The sequence below is a fragment of the Gouania willdenowi genome, chromosome 13 (assembly GCF_900634775.1).
Source record: "Gouania willdenowi chromosome 13, fGouWil2.1, whole genome shotgun sequence".
Taxonomy (NCBI): Eukaryota; Metazoa; Chordata; class Actinopteri; order Blenniiformes; family Gobiesocidae; genus Gouania; species Gouania willdenowi.
This window is the reverse complement of record NC_041056.1, coordinates 40,141,234-40,165,010: the sequence shown is the minus strand read 5'-3', so window position 1 is coordinate 40,165,010 and position 23,777 is coordinate 40,141,234. Positions and strand designations below refer to the sequence as shown.

At 37.5% G+C, this 23,777-nt stretch overlaps 1 protein-coding gene across 5 annotated transcripts in view; it reads right to left on the bottom strand.

Annotated features, from left to right (window-relative positions):
* Positions 1-2,053: 2,053 nt before the first annotated feature.
* Positions 2,054-23,777, bottom strand: part of pax3b (paired box 3b) — a 60,320-nt gene continuing 38,596 nt past the window's right edge. For 4 of the 5 annotated variants that reach the window (XM_028463888.1, XM_028463891.1, XM_028463889.1 and 1 more), the window contains exons 5-9: positions 20,298-20,497; positions 17,892-18,057; positions 16,060-16,277; positions 10,172-10,451; positions 2,054-4,431 (exon numbers count right to left, since the gene is read on the bottom strand). In XM_028463888.1, the coding sequence (XP_028319689.1) occupies positions 4,397-4,431; positions 10,172-10,451; positions 16,060-16,277; positions 17,892-18,057; positions 20,298-20,497 (899 nt within the window). In that variant the 3' untranslated portion in view covers positions 2,054-4,396. Of the gene's footprint in view, positions 4,432-10,166; positions 10,452-16,059; positions 16,278-17,891; positions 18,058-20,297; positions 20,498-23,777 lie in introns of all 5 variants that reach the window. The other variant, XM_028463890.1, reaches the window with a different exon arrangement.

Here is a 23,777-nt window from a genome sequence, read left to right as displayed (position 1 = left end):
TAGCCGTGTTATTGGGTGTTTGCAAACTGAGGTGACGTCCTATGAATGATCCCCACACGTTGCTTTTGAGTCGTGTTTTATTTATCGAGCGTGTGGTCGAACACACAACAGCGACTCTCTGAGGACCGCCAGCAGACGCCATTAATCAGAAGAATGTTATAATCAAGCTCAATGTCCTCAGGCTGTATGAATACACACACACACACACACACACACACACAGAGAGAGAGAGAGAGAATAAGCACTACAACCAACATAATATGTCAATGTTTTAAAATCCGCTTTAAAACTTCTTGGGACTATTTTTATTTTTTTAATCAGATAAAGACATAGTGTAGGCCTCATGGATCAATAAAACTACAATAATTTGCTCAGAATTCAAAGTCCAAATATACTTTAATCATCCCAGGGGAAGATTACTGTGTCACAAAGTGAAAAAGCAGAAACACCGAATGTGACTTCAGTGACTATAGTTACTTATATCTCCTGTAATGAGTTGCTTGAACATAGTCGAGCTTTTTGCTCACTTCATCTATCCCAGTGACGTGACGACTGGGTAAGAGATGTAAGGAGAAACTCATTGCTGATTGGATGTCGCGACACAGCATCACTCAAAGTCACTTAAAAAGTTCAACGTTTTCAACTTTGAGCGACATCCAGCGACTGAATCGCGCGAGCCGCATTGCTTGAAGAGAGGTCGCTTGACGTTGCATCATTTACATTGATTTTGAATGTAATCTAGTCGCCAGAGTCGCGCTCGGTGTGAACGCCACCTTAGCAAAGTAAACATACAAAACACTAGGTTTATTGATATTGTTGGAAAGGTTTGGTGCATTGCATTATGGGATGTGGAGTGTCAGTAAAAATTAAATAAAAGGACTTGCTTCCATTTAAAGCAGTGGTTCTCAACAAAATTGGTGAAAAGTTACAAATTAAAGTGGCCTAAAACGGACAGAAAAAGTGGTAAAAAGGGTTCAAAGAGTCAAAATTGGAACAAATTGGCAAATAATGGGCATCACAAATGGTGAATCTCATTAAATTAGACAAATTAACCCTGAAATGTGGTGAAAAGAGGTTAAAGAGAAAATAATGGATCAACATATGTGATATTAGGAGGAAAAGTGGTGGAACGGGTTCATAAGTGCCCAGAATGTATTGAAAGTGGAAACAAACTGTGCAGAAAGAAGAGAAGTGGCAGAAATGGGAGAAATGTAGCAAAAATACATTAAAAAGAGCAAAAGTATGAAAAGAAAAAGTGAAAAAAATTGGTCAAAATATGGAAAGTTGCAGAAAAAGAGCAAAAATAAGCAAAAATGGGCTCAAATTATTAAAAAAATATTCCTAGTTTCTTGAAGGTGAGCCCCTTTCAGTGTCTTGGGACCCCAAATGGGGTCCTGATTCCACTACTACTACTTTCTAATTTCCTGACAATGTCAATAACAGGTATACATCAAAACAAATTTTCGAGTGGCAATTTCAACCTTTTACATCCTTTCTTTCGAGAAATACATTTTTAATTCATCGATTCATTTATTATTCTCTGAGGACTGAAATGTACCTCGAACTGATAAAACAATCGTCATCTCTAGACTTCAGACTTTATTATTAATATGTTGTTGAACAGAAGTCGTGTTAGTTTCAGCGTGTCAGTACACACTGGTCTTTGTGTGTGTGTGTGTGTGCGTGAGTGCGTGTGTGTGTTTTACAGACCTGTGAATGATCCTGTTGTTAATTGGTGTCATGTAATGTCGGCTGATTCTCCTCAGGGTTATTTTTGTTTGATGAGATCACATGATCATCCTTTGAAAAGTACACATTTGTGCGCTCTGGTGCTCACAAGCTTTTCTCTGTCACAAAGACGTCTTTGTGCTACTGAGTGAACAACAAGAAAACACACGAAACACAGCTATTTTCACAAGTTTAACTTTATTATAAATAGTAGTGATAATGTGCTCGTACACATGACATTATGTCATTTCACCGTGTCAAAATATTACAAACAAATATATCAAAGGAATGAAAGCTTTATTCTAACGTAGACGAGGGAGCTTCCAAGGCACAATGTCCTTTATCGTTGATCGTAAGTATAATAACACAATGTGGAAATGTTTGCACAAAGTTGGTCAGAATAAATACATCTGGAATGCATTGGAATTCTATGATTTTGGGCTATTTAAAAAACATAAATCTTGAAGACGAAAAGTTACCTCAACTCCAGAAAAGTGAAATATCTTAGCTGTAAAATAAATGAAATATGAACGTGTAGTGATGTGTTCAATGAAACCAATAACTCCACCCTTTTCATTTTAATGCCAATTTCATATTTCAACACATATTGTTGCATCAACTTAAAAAGGTCAATAAAAGAAAGAACACGTTTCCCTGTCATATTTTCTGTTGTTTTACCTAAAAGATTAATATTTCCACCCTCAAAGAGCAATGGAAGCTGTTAAGACCGAACAGTGTCGTATGTGGAATACTCAGTCATTTTAAAAGGACGAGGAAAACTTGTTTCCAAACAAGTGCTGTAGTCATTTCTGTAAATACAACCCCAAACGTTCTCACATTCTGACAGTAGGTTGGTTTCTCTTCTCTTTCTGACACACTTTTACATTTTGAATCATGGAACCACAATATATGTTTCTCTGTTTCATCACATAATATTTCCAGATTAAAGTTGTAACATTTTGCCATTAAAGTCGTAATATTTCTAGATTAAAGTCGTAATATTTCTAGATTAAAGTCGTAATATTTGTAGATTAAAGTTGTAACATTTCGAGATCAAAGTCGTAATGTTTCGAGATTAAAATCGTAATGTTTAGAAATTAAAGTTGTAATATTTCGAGAATACAGTCATAATATTTTGTGATTAAAATCGTAATATTTTGAGAATACAGTCATAATATTTTGCTATTAAAATTGTAATATTTTGAGATTAAAGTTGTAATATTTGTAGATTAAAGTTGTAACATTTTGAGATTAAAGTCGTAACATTTTGCGATTAAAATCAAGTAATATTTCGGTCCATCGTGCGTTATGGAGAATGTGGAACTTTTAGTGAGATTATGTTTCTCTTTATGATTCATACATGGTGAAACACTGAGCCTCTGGACTGGAGTTGTGTTCACTTCAACAGGGAATTCTGAGCGCTATACCATTATGAGTTTTTTAGGATACGTTATTATTCTCATATAATTATGACTCTATTCTCAAAATATCACAACTTTAATCTAATAATATTATGACTTTATTCTCATAAAACTACGACATTATTCTCTAATAATGCAAAGATCAGATTCCAGCGATTGTGTTTTCAACCTCTTTGTATGGTGTGTGAATTGTATAGAAGTGGAGTTGCGTTCACTTCAACAGGGAATTCTGAGCATATACCATTATGCGTTTTTTAAGACATGGCTCTATTTTCAAAATTTTAACACTTTATCTCAAAATATTACGACTTTAATCTCGTAGTGCTCAGATTTCGTTTAATGGTGTTGTATTTTCTCTACTGATTCCACCTCTCTTTGGAAATTAATTTCTGACAAATGTGCAGATGAACTGTTTTCTATTTATGTTGAACCTTCAAAGGCTCACGTGTTGTTTCTTCTCAGAGCCTCAAAAAGATCAACAATGAAATTTCAAAGTGTTTGAAAAGACTTGAAGAGGCCAGTTGTTTTTTTTTCCTTCCAGCTGTTTCAGTGGTGAACTTGATTTAGAGCCACATGATATTTTCACTTCTGCTCATCAGCTGGGAGAACCTGTCGGGGAGTCTTTCACACTCTCTCTCTCTCTGTGATTCTCAATAGTCGTGACTTGTGACCCGGTGGCGTTTAATGAAGGGAGAGGATCTTTAGAGGGCTTTTTCTAAAGCCTGTGATCAATCTGGCCTGTCCCCCACCCCCACCCCCCTTTAAAGCCACCTCTCTACACGTCTAATCTGTCACTTTCCCTAAAGTCACCCCTTGACCTCCGCCCAGCTCGCCTTGGAAAACTACAAAAGGCGTAAGTCTCCGGTGCGTAACATTGGTGAGATAGCGTGGACAGGGGGAAGGGGGGGAGGTTTCAGAACTTAACAGCAACTTAACGCTTCTACCTTCCCTCAGGAAATCACCCTCCATGTCTGGGATGTGAACAAATGCAAATAAAAAAATGACCACGCTCTTTCTTTCTCACGATAAGCAAACATGTGACTTGGAGCATTAAAATATGTATTTCCTGTGTGAAGGCACCACGTGTCCATTCTGAGTACCTGGAATCACTGCCTTTCATATATTCAGTCCCTTTTTCCCTCTCTCCTCCTGCACTGGAGAATCTGTCCGTGTAAAATGGCTGGAATTTGGTCCAGAAGTGACGACTGTAGCGCACACACACGAGGGTCGGACCGTGATGCGACTCCTCAGGTGATCTCAGGCCTCAGATAAGAAAAGGAACCTGTAGGAAGCCAAAGATGCAACAGGAGTTATGTTCATTTAGAGCAGGATGGTACATTACAGTAGAGTGGTGCAGTAGTTGTTTTCAGTACAATGTCAGTAATGTCCAGAGGTGACAAGTAACAAAGTACAAATACTTTGTTACTGTACTTTTTCTGGTATCTGTACTTAATGAGTTTTTAAATCCTTATTTTTTTAAACAAATATCTGTAAAAATGAGTTTGTTACTTCAAAGACCTTCAAAGATGATGTCACACCGTAAAAAGATGCAAAATTTGAGTAGTTTGAGCTTTTTTCTATTTCTAAGTTTTTAAAAATGTTAAACTCAAAGCTGCTCCAGGTTGAATTGAGCGTTTACATTCACCCTGTCTTTTTATTGAAGGGACATTTGTTTTATTTTTATTTTTTCACTTAAGTACATTTGGTAGCATGAACTTTTTTTTACTTTCACTCAAGAGCAACTTCAATACTTTTACCAGAGTCATTTTTTTTCAAGTATCTATACTTTTATTAGGTTTTTAGTCATTTATATTTTTATGTAGGCATAGGTCATTTTTTGAATCTGAATTATTAATTACATGAAATTACATTGCACTGTGTTATTTTTAGAAACATGCTTCTCACACGTGCACAAACAGGACCTGTGGACATGCATTAATGGAGAGATGTCAGAGTGGGGCGGCTTTTGCAATGAAGGGAGCGCACCAGAGCAGTGTTGGGGTTTGGTGCCTTGCTCAAGGGCACCTCGACAGTGCTCGAGAAGTACCTTGGCACCTCTCCAGCTACCAGAAAAACTTCCGTATTTTGGTCCGCACGGGGACTTGAACCGTCCACCCATGTCTCTACGGACTGAGCTGTCCGAGAACTTGAAGAACAGGAACAAGCGGGTTCGAAAATGGATGGAATTTGAAATTGTGAAAATCTCAGATAAACGTTTGTAAAATGTAATAAATGATGATAAAACAAATTAAGACTTTATGAACATGCTCAATTATGAAGCTTTTCTGGATCAAATACTTAATTATTGCCTCCTAATATTGTCTACTAAAGAAGTCTGATTAAATGGCCTCCACAGCATAAATTGTAATAAAATGTTTCAATTAATACAAAAAATATCATTTTTATTGAACAATAGCGGCTATAATTTGTAAATTGTCTCAAAATTAGCCAAAAAAGGACCTAGGAATGTTTTCCTTTTTGTAAATGTATAATATTTTACCAAAACATGTGCTTGAGGCTATATTCAGCTTTATAATGCAAATTCAACTTAATTTTGATTAAAAAAATAAATAAATAATAATAATAATAATAATAATAATAATAATAATAATAATAATAATAATAATAATGGGGGAAAAAAAACCCTTATCGCACTTGTATCAAACTGAAGGCCCGGGGGCCAAATCCGGCCCTTCCGAGCATCCAATTCGGCCCACAGACAAAGAAGAAAATGACAGATAAAACATGAATAATTGTGTAAATTACCAAACAGTTCAGTTATAAATTGTTGTTGAAAGAAATCCATCTTGCAATTCCCCAAATTGTTCCCAAAAATAAATAAAAATTTGTCAAAAAAAATCAAAGGACATTTAAGTATCTGTCACTTATTGCTTAGATATTGTTGACGCTATATTTTTACTTTAAAGTTGAGGGTGCGGCCAATGTAACGGTGCACTATATGTGTGGATCTTTCTGTTAGTCACACATGTGACCAGTGAAACACACACACACACACATGCACAGACACACACACACACACACACACACACACACACACACACACACACACACACAGAGAGAGAGCGCTGAAACACTCCAGATAAAGTAAAAATCAGCCGGTTTATGATAGAAATTACAATAAACAGCATAAAGTTGCCAAATAACCATGTTACGTTTGTTCAGAAGTGATCCTGTCCGGATTCTGGCTCGATGTGATCTCTGGAGCGATATATCAGACTACTTCCAGTAAAAAGTGACCAAAAAAAGCTGTAAATGGACTGATATGCAGATGCAGGGCAGTCAGGAGGTGACTTTATGTGGAGATGGAAACTTGCAGAAATACACGGAAACCTATATGAACAGCAGTATAGGAGCCCGCCTACCTGCCCGTTCTGATTGGCCAAGTTGTCCGAAGGGCACCCTCATCAGCCAATAGGGTGACGGAGCGGCCTTTACGTGTGGATTTTTCAAATTGCAAAATTATTGTAATGTGGCCAATACAGAGATGCGTTCAATAGCTTGGAAAATATATGGTACCTGAATAAAAACCAAACAAAAATTAACTGTATCAACACTGTCACGTCCATAGGGCACAGAAGGTCGTTCTTGTGCCGTTGAACGAGCACTGCTTAGCACTGGTTCCCCGGCACTGCCAGGACACACTTAAGATATTATTAATCTCTATGTATATGGTTCTCCTGACTAAATAAAGGCTAATGAAACTGGTTCCCCAGCTGACCCCAGTCCTAGCACCTGTTTCCAATCGCCGCCCTGCCAGAGGCTATTAGGATCCATCCACCCCCAGAAAGGACCTCTCCTCCAACCACACACTGGCTATCCACTCACACTGATTAATCAGGTCAAGATGGACTGCTTCAGCTCAGCACTGCAGAGGTGTGTGTGTGTGTGTGTGTGTGTGTGTGTGTGTGTGTGTGTGTGTGTGTGTGTGTGTGTGTGTGTGTGTGTGTGTGTGTGTGTGTGTGTGTGTGTGTGTGTGTGTGTGTGTGTGTGTGTGTGTGTGTGTGTGTGTGTGTCATGGTAACTTTCTATCCGATCCCAGTATAGATTGAGTGCTACGTGTCATTCAGCATTTGTTAGCTTAGTTATTTATTGAATGCCTGTGGTTGCACGGTGGTGAGAACCATTGAACCGAGCCCGCTTCTTTCAAGGTTGCCTCAAGGTCAGTGGATGAACCTGATCAGTGAACCCCCCCATGACAAGAAGCCAAAATTGAAGTCGGCAGCTGCTGTAATCACGCTACGGCGCGTAAACCAAACGCTGCCTGCTGGAATCAGCCGTACGTTTGTTTGAAGTGGTTTTTAACCTTTGAGGTAATGTTAATATGAAGTGAAACCAGCCTCTCGCTCTGTGTGTGTGTGTGTGGGGGGAAGGGGGGGGGGGGGGGGGGGGGGGGGGGGGACTATCAGATGCACAGAGCTCTACGCTGCCCTGATGGAAGCTGACTGACCACAGAGTTCACTATCAGTGCCAGGCCAATCACCTCACTGATGGAGTTAGATCCACACAATTAACCGCAACACTTGAGACAACCCACAAAATGTACCAGACTTGGACCAGCAGGGCACTGGCTACCAGTTTAAAGTTTGTGGCCATATTCCAAATGTCACACTCTTTACTATACACTACTAACTCAATGAGTATAGACTGTTTAGTACAGGGGTGCCCAAATTATTTTCATTAAAGAGTCAAAAGATAATCACGGTGGAGGGCCGCGGGCCAAAACTAAACATTCACGTTGCAGTACATTAAATTAAAGTTGCCAATAACATCACTGTGCAAAATAAACACTTAAAGTAGTTTTGAAATCGAAGAACACATTTTTTATTGTGTTTCATGGCATTAAATTATGAAACATCTAAATAGCTGAGTTTCCATTACAGATTTTCTCAAAATAAAAGCGATATTTCTAAATGTCGACAAAGCATAATTGCGCTTTGAACGTGTTTCCATTGAACGTTGTTTTGTGCAGGTGCCTCGTAACTATCGTGAAATCTCATCGAGACTTTGCCGCAGGAAGACGGACGCTCCAAACCTCCTTATAACACTCTGTATTGCTTTGTTGTTTCATGTCTAATATGACAGTAATAATTTTAAATCATAACGCTAAGAAATGTCCCGGTCTCCTCTTCTGTTTACATTTGGAGAGAAGTGATCATGTGACCAGGTACATCACGTCCTGTGAGGTGTATTTGCGGAAAAAGTGTTTTCAATTTCAATATTGAAATGTCTAAAATTCTTCCTCATAAAAGTGTGGAACCTTTTTTTCCAAATCATTTTTATTACCTTTTTCCAACAGTTTTATACAAATCATTTACATATATACGTTGAATGTAAACTGAGAAAAAAACAAAGATAAAAAAAAATAAAATAAATATATCCTGCACACACTTGAGGCCTTAAGTACAAAATAAATAACTAGGTCAAATTAAGTATGAGGAGTTCTGTCCAGATTTACATATCAATATAATAATTAATAAAGGGTTGCCAGATTGAGTAAACATTTGGTCTTTTTTCCTTAAAGTATATTTAATTTCTTCCAATTGTAAATATTGCATTACATCTCTGAGAAGGTGTTGATGAGTAGCAACATCACAAAGCAAAGTAATACATTACTTTGCGAACTGTTCAAATGTATATTTGTAGGTACAACACCAAATAATGACATTAGTAGATCGACTGGAAGTTAAAATTGAAAATGACAAAGTCTCAATTAGTTTGTACCAGTAGAAAGTGTGGAACCTTTGTAGCAATATTTGAGTGTTGTTATTCCATTACCAGTTTTTATTGTGATTATTTAGATCTTGCGCGTTTCCAAGGGTAATGGAAATGCAGCTAACGTCTTCAAAGACATTTTGTACAATACTAATTCTATAAAATGGGACGTAATATACCCCACCTATACAATCAAAACACTACATTTTTCCTGCCTTGAATAATCCTCTAAAACTCAAGAAAAATAAGAGATTTTTTTCTTATAAATCACTGTGCTGTATTACATTATTTTTCAGATTTTAAAAAATATCAAAAAATAAAAAAACAATCTCAAATATGGGCAGCGGGCCAAAACAAAGCACTTGCAGGCCTACATTGGCCCACGGGCCACAAATTGGACGGCCCTGGTTTACTATATACTATAGTATGAATAGGATGATGAGCGTTCCCACTGAAGTATACTTCCAAGTTTCCCAAGATGCATTTGGAACCTACGACGTTAAAAACCTGAATCACACTGAGGCTAAATATCTCTGTTGATTCCTTCTGAAATTATTTTGAGTGAGAAAGTGACCACGTAGAATATCAACATGTGCTCATTTGATCCATAAAACTCACAGAAACATATTTCATTCCCACATTTCAGAGATTTTCAGAGACCCTCCGTTGTGCTACTGACAAAACGTCTGGTTAACTTCAAAACAAGAGTCCTATTTACTTTGAAAAAAAACACTAATAGAAGACAAGAAGAGATGCTTTTATTTTGAAAAGGGGATGTCTGACTTTAGCATGAAGCCAGTCCCGGGACCATTTAACATTCAGCTCGCAATGCATCATAGGACGGTTGAGTATGACTCGTGTGCCCAGAGTGCATACCCATATAGTATATATCCTGGAATTTCTCACATACTCAATTTCCATACTATCTAATGTGAACGCACTACAACTACATCAGTCATAGTATGAGTTGTACGTTATTATGCAATTTCGAACACAACCTTTTTGTGTTTTTGTGTTGGGCGACCATATTAGATGCAACTCAAGAAGTACTTGACCGAACATAATGGGAGTCATTCAGCGCGATGAAGGCTTTTATTTTGATTTTTTTGTTAGAGCTTTTAATGAAACATGTATAATATTTTTGAGTTTATGATTCAAAATACAGTATATATATATATATATATATATATATATATATATATATATATATATATATATATATTCATATATCATATCATATATATAATTTGCTGTGGTGAAATAAAATAATTAAGGGATATTGACCTTACTTTGTCCGTACTGGCCGTACTGGTAGGAGGCCACATGGTCGACGGTGTAGCCTGGTGAGCTGTAGGTTGGGGGGCAGTAGGACTGAGAGCTGGGGAGGGAGGGTAGAGCAGACATGGAGGGGACACTGGTGAGACCCTCCAGCCCCTTGATGTGGTCCATGCGCTGGCTGGAGCTGGCTGCCATGCCAACAGGGGGCTCCAGGCCACCTGTGAGGGGGGAGATGCCGTAGTCGCTTTGGGGCTGATGGGGTACGCCGCCCGGATTGAGCAGACCCATCACCTGATGAGAAGGAAACATGGAGAGTTAATGAGCCTGGGCTTTACCTGTGGCTAAAAATACCCAGAAGATATGGGCTGTGTTGTAAATGTCATACTAACGTACTACTCATACTAAGTCTGATGTCAAAATGATGTAGTGCGTTCACATTAGACAGTATGGAAAGAGTACGTGAGAAATGCTTGGATGTATACTATATGGGACAAGTATGCATAGTGGGCACACTAATCATACTCAACTGTCCCATGATGCATTGCAAGCGGAATGTAAAATGTTCCTGGGACCAGCTTCAAGCTAAAAATCAAACATCCCCTTTTCAAAATAAAAGCATATCTTCTTGCCCACTATTAGTTTAACTCTTTTGTAAATAGGGCTCTTGTTTTGAAGTTAACTGGAAGTTTCATCAGTAGCACAATGGATGGTCTCCGAAAATCTCAGAAATGTGTGAATAAAATGTGTCTACGTGAGTTTTATGGATCAAATGAGCGCATGTTGATATTCTACGTGGTCACAGAGATATTTATCCTCAGTGTGATTCAGGTTTTTCATTGTAGCTTCCAAATGCATCTTGGGAAACTTGGAAGTATACTTCAGCTCATCATCGTCTATTCTCTTGTAAATGTTTCTGCAACTTTGTATGTATTTTTCTGTCATTTTTAAAAATGTTTTTAATCATTTGGTGTAAATGTGAAAGCAGCCAAAGGCTCTCGGAGGAACTCCCTCCAGTGACAGACATCAAAAGGCACCCAGTGAAACCAGTGCACACCCAGTTAGCATCAGGGTGGAAGAATCCGGCAATTTGTCCTAATCTGCCTCCTTGCTTATTTTTAAATTCTCTTTTTGACACAGCTCCAAATACCCACATTTAAGATAACAGCTTATCTTTGTGAGAGAGGTGCAGGAGAAAAATAACGATGAAAAGATTTTTTTGTTTCTACTTTGGAAAGTCTGTTATAGCTCTTGACCTGCATGGTCTTTATTAGCAACCACGTAATCAAATTTAAAGGAATAATGCTTGGCATGCAACAAACAGCAGCGCCGTGGGGCAGCGTGGTTTAACCAACTTCAAAACAGCCCCCAAAACGCTCACCCCCACCCACGGGTCCAGTTGGATTCACCGTCTTATAGAGTGACTGGTAACCCTCGGAGCCCCAGAGCTGACTTCAGACTCTTACTAATGCTAACTGCCACTTCTAAATGTATCACATCCCACTTCTTCCAACTGAGCCGAGGCCTCGCGGCTCTTCCAGTTTGTCTAATAGAAAGCAGGTACACACACACACACACACACACACACACACACACACACACACACACACACACACACACACACACATGGTCCTGCTTAAATCATTTCCCAAGCAGGAGAGCTGAGTACTGGAGTCCATGTTGATTGTGTTCCCTCTCATGCCTGGCAACATTTTCTCAAAAACTGACCTGATCTCTGAAGCTTTGACTGGAACGAGCAACTAAAAAACTAAACCATCAATCCATATCCACCTAAAGTGGAAACCCGCCCAGGCATTCATTTGATTTCAGTGATATCAACCATTACATAGTTAAGCTCTACTAGTATTTTAGTACTATTTTTATGAATTTAGGTTTACTAGGCCAGTGGTTCTCAACCTTTTCAGCAGCGGTGACAAGTAATCAAGTACAAATACTTAGTTAGTGTACTTAAGTAGTTTTTTTTTCTGGAATCTGTACTTTACTTGAGTATTTATTTATTTTTGGCTACTTTTTACTTTTACTTCTTACTTTTTTAAACAAATATCTGTACTTTGCCCTCCTTACATTTAAAAATGAGCTCGTTACTTTTAAGACCTTTGAAGATGACGTCACAACGTATTTGGTCAGAATCCTGTCCTATTGGTTTGCTCATCAGAACATGACAACTGTGTGTTTGATCCTTTTCAGGTCAATAATGGAGTCAGACAGGGGAGCATTTTATCTCCTATTCTGTTTATATTTGACATGAATGACCTCTCTAAACAACTAGGCTCATGTAGAACAGGCAGTATGGTTAGCGGTACAGTGGTAAACCATCTCATGTACGCTGATGATTGTGTGATTTTCAGCCCGAGCTCAGCCGGTCTTCAATAGCTGCTTAATGTGTTTTCTATTATGGAAAACAATATGACGTCAAGTACAATGATGTTATTATGATCTGTAGAACCAAGGATGATAAACACATGGTAATACCTTGAAAACATGCAGTGAAGTGAAGTACCTTGGTCATGTCATTACACATCAGCTGACCGATGACAAAGACATTTATCGTCAGTGTCGCACGTTGTACGTAAAAGCTAATGTAATGTCTCGTAAATGTGGGCACTGCACACCTGTACACTGCACATCTGTGGACAAAAAATACAAGTGGCCTATAATGATGCACTGAGAATATTGTTAAAAATGTCAAGAGGGACTAATGTCAGTGAAATGTGTGTGACTGCCCATGTGAACACTAATGTATAGGTTTATCAGTCGGCTAAATGACTCAGAAAATGACATTGTTCTTGAACTGGTGAACATTACAAACAGTGTCACCTGCATGCACGTCAGCTCTGGAAGCACCGATATAAGTGCCTTTTAAATTTGACTGTTAGACATTTTTATGTGTTTTTGTGTTTTTGTGTTTTTGTTTGTTTGTTTTTGTGTTTGTTTGTTTGTTTGTTTGTTTGTTTGTATGGTTTTTATGGACCTTGAGTCTAAAATAAAGATATCTATCTATCTATCTATCTATTTACAAATGTTATTCATAATGAGTGCTAAATTCTCCAGGTGTTCATAAGTAACAGATTAACTTGTTTCCATGTACTAGTTTTCTACAAGATCTTAAAGAAATAAAATATATTAATTTGCTGGTTTAAAACCCCTGTTTTATTATTGAAGGGACATTTGTTTTATTTTTTTTTAACTTTAGCATATACTTTTTTAGTAAAGAGGCTACTTCAATACTTTAACTTCTAGTAATTTTTTATTCAAGTATCTATACTTTTACTTGAGTACTGAAGACTAGTACTTTTGCCACCTCTGCTTTTCAGCCCTCGCCCCCCAAAATAAAGGTCTCATAGACCAGGGACCCCCACTGTAGCTGAAGGTGGTTGAACACAGACATGAACATTGAAGAACAGTCATGTGGAGACAGGACCATCTATAAGGGGGAATAATATTTGGGGTCCATCCATAAAGTCAGTAAAATGATGGTCTATTTTTCTATGAATCTGTGATAACCACATTTATTTATTCATCTGAATAATATCCACTGTTATATAGGAAGTTTAGTATTATTTAGGCCATAGTATATATAGTGCTGCCAAGAGATTAAAAAAATTGTGCGATTAATTAATTATGCTCTGTAATTAATTTATCTAATTAATCTCTTTTTTAATCGCACCTAAAAATTGCTCAGAATCACCCTCAACTTGAGTTATGTTCATTTAAATCACATTATTGTGGCAGATCAAAACACTTTATTATGTCATTTATTGTTTTTGACAGACTCGAACAGTTGCAGACGTAGTATGTGAGACTAGTCCCAAGGGCAACGTGTCATATTGATGTGTACTTTTGTCAATCTCCAAATAATAGAAAATACAAATGAAATAAAACGTCATATGTAGTGCTATAAGCACTACATACATATTGCTTTTTCTCTCCTTCAGAAAATAATATTTATTCAGTGAGTTCATTCATTTGTCAGTCATGGTGTGCTCGCAGCATGTAACAGTTAGCACTGTCCGAGTGCCGGTGCTAGCTATTCGTACTAGGAAGACAGAGCAGCCCACCCATGCTACGGACATTCTAGGTGAGTACTCAGATGTTTTTAAAGGCATCGGTGTGTTTCAAGGCAAGTGCAGTTTTAGAGTAGACTCAAGCGTCACCCCAGTCATATGTCCACCAAAGAGAGTGCCATTTGCCCTCAGAGACCGCCTCAGAGCAGAGCTGGCAATCTGGAAGGAGATGGGATCAAACGCAAAGTTACAGAGCCCACCAAATGGCTTAACGCTCTTGTGATATGTGAGAAAGCAAAACACATGCGTTACACCTGTGCCTAAATCCGTGCTCACTGAACAAAGCCATTGTGCGACCGTACTACCCACTACCCACTCTCGAGGATGTAACACAAACTAGCAGAAGCAAAGTTTTTCAGCATTCTCGATGCGAGGTCAGGCTATTGGGCCAAGTTGAGTCTGACCACCTTTAACACCATCTTTGGCAGGTATCGTTTCCTCAGACCAACTGACTTTTATTTTGTAAACCGGAAGTTCCTACAGAAGCGGTTGTACTTGAGGTAGCTTGCTAACGGTGTATGTGTACCTATGACGCAGCAAGAAAAGGCTGGAATAAAAAGAGCTAAAGGACAACACAAACTGAATTATTCTTAGTTAACCAGGCACAACATGCAGTGTTAATTTTGATTTAGTTTTGGTTTTAGTCTTTAGGCCAAAATGCAACTTAGTCTTAGTGTAAATTTAGTCATCGGAACTCTTTCAGTTATTCTCTTTCAGTCTAGTTCAGAGGCAACTTCTATTAAAGCGGGGGCCTCATTATCAACAATAATGTCAGCATTTAAAATAATGACCAATCTGAGCATTGATTCATCAAAAAACAGAGTTTTTATAGTAATTTTGAGTTTTTCTGTCATTCTGTGTGTATTTGTTGTCTTGCATTTCATGCATTTCTGTTGTCCTTTTGTGTATTTTTCCTATAAATGTATGTTTTTTTGGAGTCATATTGTGTATTTATGTTGTCATTTTGCATTTCTTGGAGTAATATTTATGTATTTCTATTGTCATTTTGCTCATTTGTTAGCACTGTAGGTTCAGGGAGTCATTTTTGTGTTGTTTTTGTCTTTTTATGTACTTTTGTTGTCAGTTTCTGTAATTTTGTATATTTTTTGAGTGATTTTGTTGTCGTTTTGTGTTATTTGGAGTAATTTTGTGTATTACTGTTGTCGTTTTGTTCATTTTTGTAGGAGTTTTGTGTGTTTTTGCAGTATTTCCTGTGTTTTTCTTGTATTTTACTGTATTTTCCTGCAATATTGTAATTCTTTTCTGTCACTTACTACATTTACTTTGGGGGCCGCATAAGATTAGAGGGCCGCAGGTGGCCCCTGGGTCGCCAGTTGCCCAAGTCTGGTTTAGTTTAAGTCAAATAAGTCGCAAACATTTTAGTTGAATCTCTGTTAAAATCTGTTACAGACATAGTTGACTGTACATATATACATTTTTTGAGTCATTTTGTGTATTTTTGTTGTCGTTTTGTGTTATTTGGAGTAATTTTGTGTATTACTGTTGTCGTTTTGTTCATTTTTGTAGTAGTTTTGTGTGTTTTTGGAGTATTTTCTGTTTTTCTTGACTTTTACTGTATTTTCCTGCAATGTTGTAATTCTTCATATTATTTAGTGTGTTTTCGCTATTGTTTTGTGTATTTGTGTATCTAAGCCTACTTTGGAAGCTGCAAAAAATTAGACCGAGGGCAGCATGAGTTTTAATAGTTGACAAAAATACTGAAATATTTTGATATTGTCTTGTTACATTTTTTTTATACTTACATACATTCACAGTTTTCTCTCTGTGATCAGTGCTAAACATGAAGCTTGTCTCACCTGTGGAGAGAGTCCATGACTTCCCAGTGCAGGGTTGATGGGATTGGTGGGACCCCCGGGGCCCACAAAGCCATCCGAGTAGCCCGAGAAGGAATGACGTCCGGAGGCGAGGCAGTAGGCGGAGCCTCCTTCTCCCTGCCCTCCACCGCTGGACGCCTGGTGGCCCGAGGATGGAGGCAGAGGCTGGGGCCGGTGCACGGTGCTGGGGGCATCAGACACTGGGGGAGGAGAAGGTTGTGGGTTTGGGTTTTCACTATTCACTGCTTCCCCTGAGCAAGCACAGAATTCATCACAGAACTATGATCATTTACAATAGTCCCAAATATATATGTGTGTGTTTGGAGATGTGCATCATCAAGAGTCGGGAATTAGAGACACTAACTTATTTTACAAGTAATGATTATAATAAATTACACAAAAAACACAAGGATTAAACTCCCCCTTAACATTTCTTCTTTGTATCTCAGGAAAAATTGGGCCTTATGGAGAGGTGAAAGTACTAACGTTACTGTATCTGAGTTGCTTTTATGGGTACTTGTACTTTTTGAGTATATTTCTAAATCAGTCATTTTACTTGTACTTTTTGTACATTTGAAAAGAAGAAAAGTAATTTGTTACATTTATACACCCAACTGTTAGTGAGTCAATTATTATTTTATTGTTTTAAATTGATTAAGGGACTTTGGGAAACTACAAAAAAAGAAATGACCAGACAACAATCAAATGCATCACACCATAGCACTGCATTAAAACAGCATTGAATGGAGGTTATTTTCTCAGAGCATCACCAGAAGAAGAACTAGCTACTGCTGCTAATGTGGACCTCAGTGAACCCTGGTTTCCATGGAGACAGTCCAGAGAAAACACCACCACAGAGAGGGAATGATGATTATTAATCTCTGTCAGCATCTTTCTGACATATTCAAACATTGGAAAGGTGACAGTGTCATAATACAATGTATTAGAATTTACACAAAACACTGCACATATTTTATTTTTATTTTGAATTTAATTCATTAATGTTCTATATTTTTTTTTTTTCAAAATAATTATTATAGATATATTTTGACAAACCTTTTATCTTACACAGATGTCTTTGTGGAAAAAAGTTTGGTCTCTTTCTTTTTAAGTTTATGCATCAGATGTTTACTGTATGCAAGGGAACCATGGCAAGATTTATTACCAAAATAAACGTGAGGGGTGAAAGTAACTAGAAACTTTTATTTTCAGTAATATTTCATTGAGATTTTTATTTGAACTTGAGTTTTTTATGTATGACTTACTTGTACTTGTACAAGTAACAGTACTTCTACTTGAGTAGGATATATCTTTACTCTTTACACATGTGGTGTAAAGACTGTAGTGCATGATGATGATGAGCATATACAATATTATCTGTGTGCTTCTACAGTAGTTTCAGTCTGGCACTTTAAGTTTTATGCTTTGAAAAAGAAAACTATATATATATATTCAGTTTGAAACTACAAACCTCTCACAGAGGTCAAGGTTTAAAAAAAATTATTAAAAATAGGATATTGATAATATTAAATAAAAAGCAAAATTGTAATAATTTTTTGGGTTTTTTTGTATCTTGAACAATGTGTATCGTCCCGCCCTAACTGGTACAAAAAAAATTTAGATTCTCATATGAGGCATTGGTCAATTCTTTTTTAATGAAATTTACATTTATTTATTTATAAATGTATTTAATTATTTATCTATAACCTTTATTTTACCATGAGAACCACATTGAGATTAATAATCTCTCAAGGTAGGACGTAACACATAAAATACATCGTGAGGAGGTAAATACACAAAGCTGCAGCCCCTACCCTGTACGATTGATGAGGGCGGGTAGGGGGCCTCAGCGAGCTGGTAGGGGGGGATACTGGACATGGCTGAGGCCGGGAAACCTCCGGGGATCAGGTGATTGAACGCCATCAGTTGATTGGCTCCAGCTTGCTTCCGCCACCTTGCTCGCCTGTTGCTGAACCACACCTAGAAAAAAAAAAGAAAAAGGTGTGTGTTCAAGTGCGTTACCGTGGTAACGTGCACCATCCGTCACTCATAGTTCCTCTTTCACATCTCACACACTCAACAACACTATATATGAGCAGTCCAGATTTACACTTCCCATGTGAAGCCGGTATTAGAGAATTTATATAATTAGTGCTGGGACTTCATCGCGTTAATTGAAATTTAGTAATTACAGAAAAATAACGCACTAAAGAAATAACAGATTGTTTTTTTTTGCACTCCAAATAGCGCAGAACTTTTCTCATTGCACAAGTTCCCGGTATACCCATAATACTGATGCACGGACCAGGGTTGGGGTCGATTACATTTTTCAATTGCAATTACGTCTTCAATTATCTATGTTAACTGTGATTATGCTGACTGGTATTTTTTCCAATTACAATTCAAATTCAAATCATTATTTTTCCCCTGTCTCTAATTGTTAAAATTTTATCAGTAAAGATGTTGATGAAGTCATCACTTCTCAGGTTGATGGGAATAGAGGGTTTGACAGAGCTGTGGCTTTTGGTGAGCCTGGCTACAGTGTTGAATAGAAACCGAGGATTATTTTTGTTTTCCTCTATTAAAGTTGAGTTAAAGGAAGTTCTTGATTTGCAGAGAGCTTTTTTTAATAAGCTATCAAACTCTTTCTCCAGGCAATATGAACTTCTACCATGTTTGAGGAGCGCCACTTCCTTTCTAATTTTCACAATGTCTGCTTTAAAAGACGCTATTCAGAATTATACCAGGGAGCAACCTTTTATGACATATTGTCTTCTTTTTAAGAAGAGCAACAGTATCCAGTGCTGTGTGCAGTGACAACATTGCATTATTAACCAGATCATTTACTGTATGTTCTCTGTCATAAGACATTAAATCTAGCTACAGCTTTTTCAGACAGTGATCTACTATAGTGTGCTCTTTTCTCAGTGTTTGAGCAAACTGATATTCTGAATTCAAAGGATAACAAAAATGTTCCAAAAGAATAGGGTTTTGAGGATAAATTGTCAGGTTAATAATATCTAAATTATATGTTAGAACAAGGTCCAGGGCGTGATAAAGATAATTAGTTGGTTTGTTTACATTTTGTTTAAAGCGGCTCGAATTTATTAGTGAGGTAAATAATTTATTTAGGCTGTTGTTTTCATCATCAACGTAAATGTTAAAGTCACCTACTATGATCACGTTGTCAGTGCTCAGCACCAGATCAGTGAGAAAGTCAGAGAATTCAGAGACAAACTCTGAATATGGACCAGGAGGACAGTAAACTATAACCAGTAAAGAGGGTTTTTCTATGTTATTTTGGGGATTACAAATTCCAAGAGAGGCTTTCAAATGAAATGTAGTTGAGTTTGGTTTTTGGGGTGACTGATAGGCAAAAGAAAAAAACTTTAGTTAAATTTAAGTTTGTGCTTTGTGAATATTGCAATCATAATATTCTTTATTCATATTACACATTATGTTATCACTCAGTGATGAAAATAATAAAAACAATTTAGTTGTTTAACCTCATTTATTGTTTTCATTGATTCAGTCATATAACAAAATCAATTCAAATTGGAAAACGTTGCTTCTCATGTCCAATATTGAAGAAATAGCTCAGTTATCCGGGAGCTACTGAGAGTAAAGCCGCTGCTCCTCCGCATTGAGAAGAGCCAGATGAGGTGGCTTGGGCACCTAATTAGGCCCCCTGGACGCCTCCCTAGTGAGGCGTTCAGGGCACGTCCCACCAGAAGGAGACCTCAAAGAAGACCCATGACTTCTAGTTAACTTCAAAATAAGAGCCCCATTTACAAAAGTGTTAAAAAAAAAAAAAAAAACTAATGGAAGACAATAAGGTATGCTTTTATTTTGAAAAGAGGATGTTTGATTTTTAGCTTGAAGCCGGTCCCAGGACCATTTTACATTCCGCTCGGAATGCATCATGGGGGCTTGTTGAGTATGACTGGTATGCCCACCGTGCATACTTGAAAAAATTCCCCATATAGTATACATCTGGGTATTTCTCAAGTATTCAATCTTTTCATACTATCTAATGTGAACTTAGACTTAGTATGAGTAGTACATTAGTATGGCATTTACAACACAGCCATAGTTATTCTAGCTGTTTCTTTTTATTCCTTTCCAAAAACATCGTATTGTTATTGTGAGTCCAGCAAATCATCCCACCCCCTAGTTTTAATTTTGAATGCGTTAGTTAATGTGAAGCTGATGTTTCCTACCTGCACCCTGGCCTCGGTGAGCTTGGCCCTCTGAGCGAGCTCCTCCCTGGTGTAGATGTCTGGGTAGTGCGTCCTCTCGAAGGCCCGCTCCAGCTCCTCCAGCTGCTCCGCGGTGAAGGTGGTCCGACTACGCCTCTGCTTCCTCTTCAGAGGCAGATCAGGCTCCGACTCCACGTCCGTACCATCATCAGAGTGACTCGCTGTTCACATAGAGAGAAAAGAGAAGAAAAGGTTCGTCTGGATATCAGTGCCCGTATTCACAAAGCATCCTTAGGCTAAAAGTAGCTCTTAATGATATCACTCTTAGATACAGTATATCTTAGAATTCTACAAATTTTAAGATTTTTCTCAGAATATTTTCTTATTAGAATAAAATTAATTCACAAAGTATATTTTAGGCCCTAAGAGAACTCCTAAGGAGGAGTGAGGAGGACCTTTAAGAAGCCTAAAAGTGTCTCTAACAGACAGAAACAGAGATACTCTTTTATTTATCTTTTTTAAAGAGCGCCAGCAATCATAAACTGAATAAATAAATAAATAAATAAATAAATCACAGTAATCACTGACAGCTATGTCTGCACCACCATTAATATCAAATACATAAAGCGGTAAAATTACCAATGTGGACAGTTACCTACAATAACTAAATCAATATAACAATGTGCATGTGAACGAGGTTCAAACATGTTAAGCTGTGTACAAATTAATATAATTTTGCTGAGTTAAATCAATTTCATGGTTACACATTTATTGATGCAGTCCAAGTATAATCAGTTGATTTTGTTCTCCATTCATTATTAGGAGCACAGTGCACTTTTTTTTCCTTTTCTTTTTTGCCTTTCTCTAACAACCAATCACAGGTCTTATCAGACTGCATCATACATAACAACAAGATCAACCACATCTCCTCACTAAGATCAAAGTTTCTGTCAACTCGTTGCTCTTAGAAAGTGGAGGTTGCAAGATTATTTTAAGAATGCTCCTCAGGATGCGATAACAACAGATTTACGGCACTCACATTTTCACGTTACTTTACTGCACCACAGACACGCATGGGTGTGTGAGGCAGTAGTTAGCTCACATTAACACACTATTACACAGAGCCCCAGACATGACTATGTGAATAAAAAAATTAATTTGTGGCCACAAAATACAAATAACGTTCCCGGTGGTTAGCGTGACTGGTTGCTGAGCTGAGAGGGCAACAGAGGAGAGGGGAGAAATACTGCTGCACACACACAACTCACAACAAAAAGTTTGTCTGAAGAAATGAAACCTTAACATATTATTTCAAAAAAAGAATACAAAATGAACTTGCTGGAATTACGATCACACTCTTGACATCCGTGCCCACGAATGAATGATCTGAGGTGAGTCAGCATCTATTTGTGTGTCTTTCTCACGCTAATCAAAACACATCACCTTAATTACAGCACAACATCCAAACGCAGTAAGAACTTGACCCAATCACAGGCAATGGTTTATCGATCTAAATTATGCCTGCACCATCAGCACAGAGCTACACGTAATGCACACACACAGACACACCGACACAAACACACCTTACGTAAGAAAAATATGTAAATCCCAAGCCAGAAACATAGCCAAACTTTTGAAATATTTTTATTTTGTATGATTGGTTTAAAGGTAGGGTAGGCAATTTTTAAAAGCTAGCATGATTTTGAATGTAGCTTCCCCGACTGCTCCGCCTTTACCCCCCTCCCCCCTCCTCCCTGTGCTCCGTCTCACTCACATGCATGCACACAGCTGCTCCAATAGCAGACCTCAGCTCATCGCTTGTATTGTGTAGAAACTTTGTTGTCTCATGTCTCATTCAGCAATAAGTAAACAATAAACTTTATCATTATATATGTTAAAAAACATGAACTCTGTCAGCGGTGACGCGCTTTCAGTGTGAGCTCGGGCATGCGAGGGATCTAGAACGAGCAGGGAGACGTGAATGGTTAAAAAAAAAAGTTTGTTTTTTTCCATTGGTTGAACTTATTACAGATTTACAGCTGCTACACATGACAGATTTTCTTCATTCCTTTTTCAGAGCACATAAAGATGTTAATTTCTGTCAGGACATAAAGACAATTTCAACCAAAAACTTAAAAAGTGTATCTGGAGAAAATCGCCTACCCTAGCTTTAAGAGTTCAAACACTTCAAACGATTTGTAACAAGGTTATAAGAAGTTAAAGTTAAATCAATTCTTGACAATTTAAATAAAAGAATAATAATCTGTATTTTGACTGATCTGTTTCTTTTCCCTCCAAAATATGATCTCTATGTATCAAATAAAAAGGAGTTAAAACTATCATTACATTTCAGTCTTTGATTTGAGTTTGTTTTTTTTAGAAATCGGGATTCAAATCAAATCATTTGTTAAGTGTATCTTTCCTTACACCCCTGGCTGTGACTATACGTGCACTCACAAACACACACACACACAAAACAAACAAAACAGAGCTCCTTTCAAAGGCAATATTCAACCCTAGAGATGATCCTATTCCCTAAGCATCACAAGGAGGCGGGGCTAAAAGCATCACAAAAGGTTAATTTGAATCCAAATGCCCTTCTCCTTCAGTGTGTGTGTGTGTGTGTGTGTGTGTGTGTGTGTGTGTGTGTGAGTGTATTTGTGTGTACTAATTACTTAATTTAGGAAGTCAATGATCTATAATATTTAGCTTAAAAGTCATGTTTTCATTTAAAATCTTTGTCTTGCCACAACACTCACAACCAGACTGAATCAGAACTTTTAGTTAAAGTGTAGGTTTTACTCACAAATTAATTTGATCATGTTTTCTACCGTTTTACATCACTTTTTAAGCCAATTTTTACCCTTTGAACCCTTTTTTTTATCACTTTTTCTGTCCATTTTTGGCCACTTTAATTTGCAACTTTTAGGCCAATTTCTGTGGTTTGAATGATCTAAGGTGAGTTTCTTTAATAACTCAGATTTATTTACTAGTCACTCGTTCTGCATCCAACAATAACCATGACAATCAGCTTCATGTGATGCTACAGATGCTGTAAAGCATGTGCTAACACTGCTGTAACACACACACTCTACATACTGTATGTGACACACACACAGCTACACAACGAGTCAAGAATGAATCGTTTATGCATTTTATAACATCATTTATTTATGCACCAGAGGACATCCTCCTGATCATAGGGCGGGGTGATTTCCTCAAAATGGCGAAATACTACTGCATATACATAGATATTTTTAACTCAATAAAGTCTGACCACAAAGACAATTCAACAAACAGCTCCACAGTATGTGGCACTTTGGGCTTTTTCTCCTCTAAGGGACAGCACGTGTGAGTGAGTTCTGTAGTGTGGCTTATTTAGTAGAAGGTCTGGGTTAGGATGCACTCAGTAATCCATCTAACTGTCTTTCATGCTGTTCTGAGAAGTAATGAAAGCAGCGTCTCCTAAAACAAGTATTTACATACAAAATAAGATAATAT